Source organism: Diaphorina citri, unplaced genomic scaffold, assembly GCF_000475195.1.
Source record: "Diaphorina citri unplaced genomic scaffold, Diaci psyllid genome assembly version 1.1 scaffold50, whole genome shotgun sequence".
Taxonomy (NCBI): domain Eukaryota; kingdom Metazoa; phylum Arthropoda; class Insecta; order Hemiptera; family Psyllidae; genus Diaphorina; species Diaphorina citri.
This window is the reverse complement of record NW_007377487.1, coordinates 566,777-569,655: the sequence shown is the minus strand read 5'-3', so window position 1 is coordinate 569,655 and position 2,879 is coordinate 566,777. Positions and strand designations below refer to the sequence as shown.

The following is a 2,879-nucleotide window of genomic DNA, read 5'->3' as shown; positions in this document are numbered from 1 at the left end:
GAGAGAAGAGTGGGAGAGGAGAAAGTTTTCGAGATGCGGGAAGCAGGGAAGAGAAGGAATGTAAGATTAGTCACCATGTAGTAGCCGATAGAGTCACTATGTAGCAGCCATTAGAGTAGCTAGGAAGTAGCCATTAGAGTCGCTGTGAAGTAGCCATAGAGTCGTGATAGTTATAGTTTTTTGTGAGATCCAAAGTTAGAGAAGAGGGTGATATAGCAAGGGGGATCTCATAGAAGGTGTAATTAGTACAAGTGAAGTTAAGTAGTTGAAAGGCAGTAGTGAAGAAAGTGATTAGTAGGAAGTGTATCAGAAGTAAAGTGTAGCAGAAGACATTAAGTAAGTAGAAGAAAGACCGAGTGATTTTTCCAAGTACTTTGTAATAAGAAAAGACCTAATAAGTTCAAGAAGAGACCTTTGTTTGTGAGTGTTAAATAACCCGTCTAAAAATATCAATAAACTTTATGTGTATAAATATTCCAAGTTCAATTAAGAAGTTCCAAGTGTTAGTCTTTTTTCCCCATTCAAATTTAACAGGTTGTGGGTTGGGGGAACGGTGGGTTAGGAAGAAGACGAAGGCCGGAAAATCCCCACAGCTTGTTTGGTAGCAGAGCGTGGTTACCCACTTTGGGTAAGAGACAGTTCCAGTAGTTCCAGATAGACATTTTTTAACAGACAGTGAATCCAGTAACATTTTTTCAAGTAGAAATTGCGTTCCAGTGTAAAAACATTCTCCTCATAAGTGTACATACATTTCAAAATTTCATTTCATCAGCGTAGAAGAGTACAAACATTTCACGAACAAAGGAGAAGTGCAGAGGAGCAGAAGAAAATATTCAGCGCAGCGCAGCTTCAAGGACACGCGAGCGAAGATCAGCACAAAAGAGAGAAGCCGATGTTTGAAGGATGGAAAGGACGCGCGATGACCTTGACCCCGTGACTTCATTCTCCTACTTCCTGAGTCAAGCGTATTCATCCGCGCGAGATGTTGTTATTCAAAGATACGTAAATAATTATATTTATTCCTTGAGAAAAATTGCTAGTAGTAAAATGTAGGTATGTAGGTACTTGGATTTTTTATTCCTTTCTTTTTTTGTATGTTCATGTTTTTGTCCCTAATTTTGATTTTTATTATTTTGTATTGTTTTCTTTATCCACCATGACTACTGTTTTAAAGAGAAATTATACTAGAAGTAGGAATGAGTTGGGTGGATTAGAGGCTGTATTATCTCAAATCGGAGATGTAGAAGACGAGTACACAGAAGAGACTGCTGAGTCTATTAGATTAGTAGTTGGTCGTTCTAAGGCCAGATTAGAGGTCTACTCTCAAAGGAGAGATTTGCTAGAAGCGGCCATAGAAGATGAGGCTCAGTTAGAGGTTTTGGTACCTCAACAGTCAGAAGAGTTATATGAAAAGTTATCTCAGTGGATTCTGTGCGAAGGGTTCCAGTTCGCGATCATTTCAACGTTACCACACTTGGAACTTCTCTCATGGGTTCTTAAGAGACTATTAAAGTACTGAAACTAACTAAGGTCCTGTCTAAATCGCGCCTGTTATACTTTGAGGGTAATGAACTTTTCCCGTTCGAACATCCATTCCGACCCGAGCCGCAAACTATCTTTCCCAACGCATAATGGTTACTGTTAATGTTCCAACGGTACCTATATGAGATCTCTTCTCATACCGGTGAGGACTCCACTAGGTGGTGTTTTTATCATGTCGCTCTATCTCTCGAGCGTCAACATAAGATCTTTGTACTCGTGTATGTCCTCAAAAATATCTTTCCAATCTTCACTTGAACTTTAACAATCTTGTTAAGTTCCTCACTGCAATTTATGATTGGAACGAACGAGAAAAATAAGTCTTCGACGTACCTCTTTTGAGTCCTCTTCAACATCTTCTTCCCGAGGCAGTATTGTCGACGTGCTCGTATGCACTCGTCTAGCTTCGGCTCTAACTCCGCTCTGGCTTACAACTCCCAGCAGACTTCGGGACTCTCGGTCCTGAGAATAGTATCTTGGTGTAGAAATGCATGCAATCATCTCAAGATACCCACGACACGTATATACTGGTGGTATCCTGACATGATATTACAAGCATGCGAAGCATTGAGAAGTGAAGTCCAAGTATCTCGAGGTTAAACGCCAGCAGAGATAGAGCCGCTTGTAACTTAGACGATGCATACACAGCACTGACAATACTGCCTCTGGAAGAGGAGATGTGTTGAAGAGGACTCAAAAGAGACCGTCGAAAGGACTTATTTTCTCTTGCGTCTTCGTTTCCTAACTCATAATTCGCAGTTAGAGGAACTAAAAGATTGTTAAAGTTAAGTGAAGATTGAAAGATATTTTGAGGACATACACGATGGAGTTACAAAGATCTTCATGTTGAACTCGAAGAGATAGAGCGACATATAAAACACCCACCTAGTGGAGTCCTCACGGTATGAAAGAGACTCATTATAGGTACCGTTGGAACATTAACAGTAACCACTATGGCGTTGGAAGATAGTTCTCGGTCGAAATGGATGTTCGACGGGAAAGTTCATTACCTCGAAGTATAACAGGCGATTTAGACAGGACCTTAGTTAGTTTCAGTAACTTTAATAGGTCTCTTAAGAACCATGAAGAGTTCAAGTGGTAACTTGAAATGATCGAGCTGGAACCCCTTCACTCACACACCGGACTCCTGTTCTCTTAATAATAATGGGTAAAGAGTTAGAGATCAGAGGATTCTAGATTGAGAAGGTAGGATTGAGATACGAGAGAATGGAGAGAGAGTAAAGAGAGGAGGTAGAGAGAGTGAAGAAAGAGTCAGGAGTGCGAGTCGAGAAAGAGAGGAAAAGGATGTTAGTATGAAGTGGTTGAAGGAGAGTTCCAGT

At 40.6% G+C, this 2,879-nt stretch overlaps 1 protein-coding gene across 1 annotated transcript in view; it reads left to right on the top strand.

Moving 5' to 3' along the window:
- The first annotated feature begins 1,156 nt into the window (after positions 1-1,156).
- The window catches only part of LOC103516040, a 3,544-nt gene continuing 1,821 nt past the window's right edge, over positions 1,157-2,879 (top strand). Inside the window, exon 1 of the mRNA XM_017446879.1 lies at positions 1,157-1,512. Coding sequence (XP_017302368.1) covers positions 1,157-1,512 — 356 coding nt within the window. The remainder of the gene's footprint in view (positions 1,513-2,879) is intronic.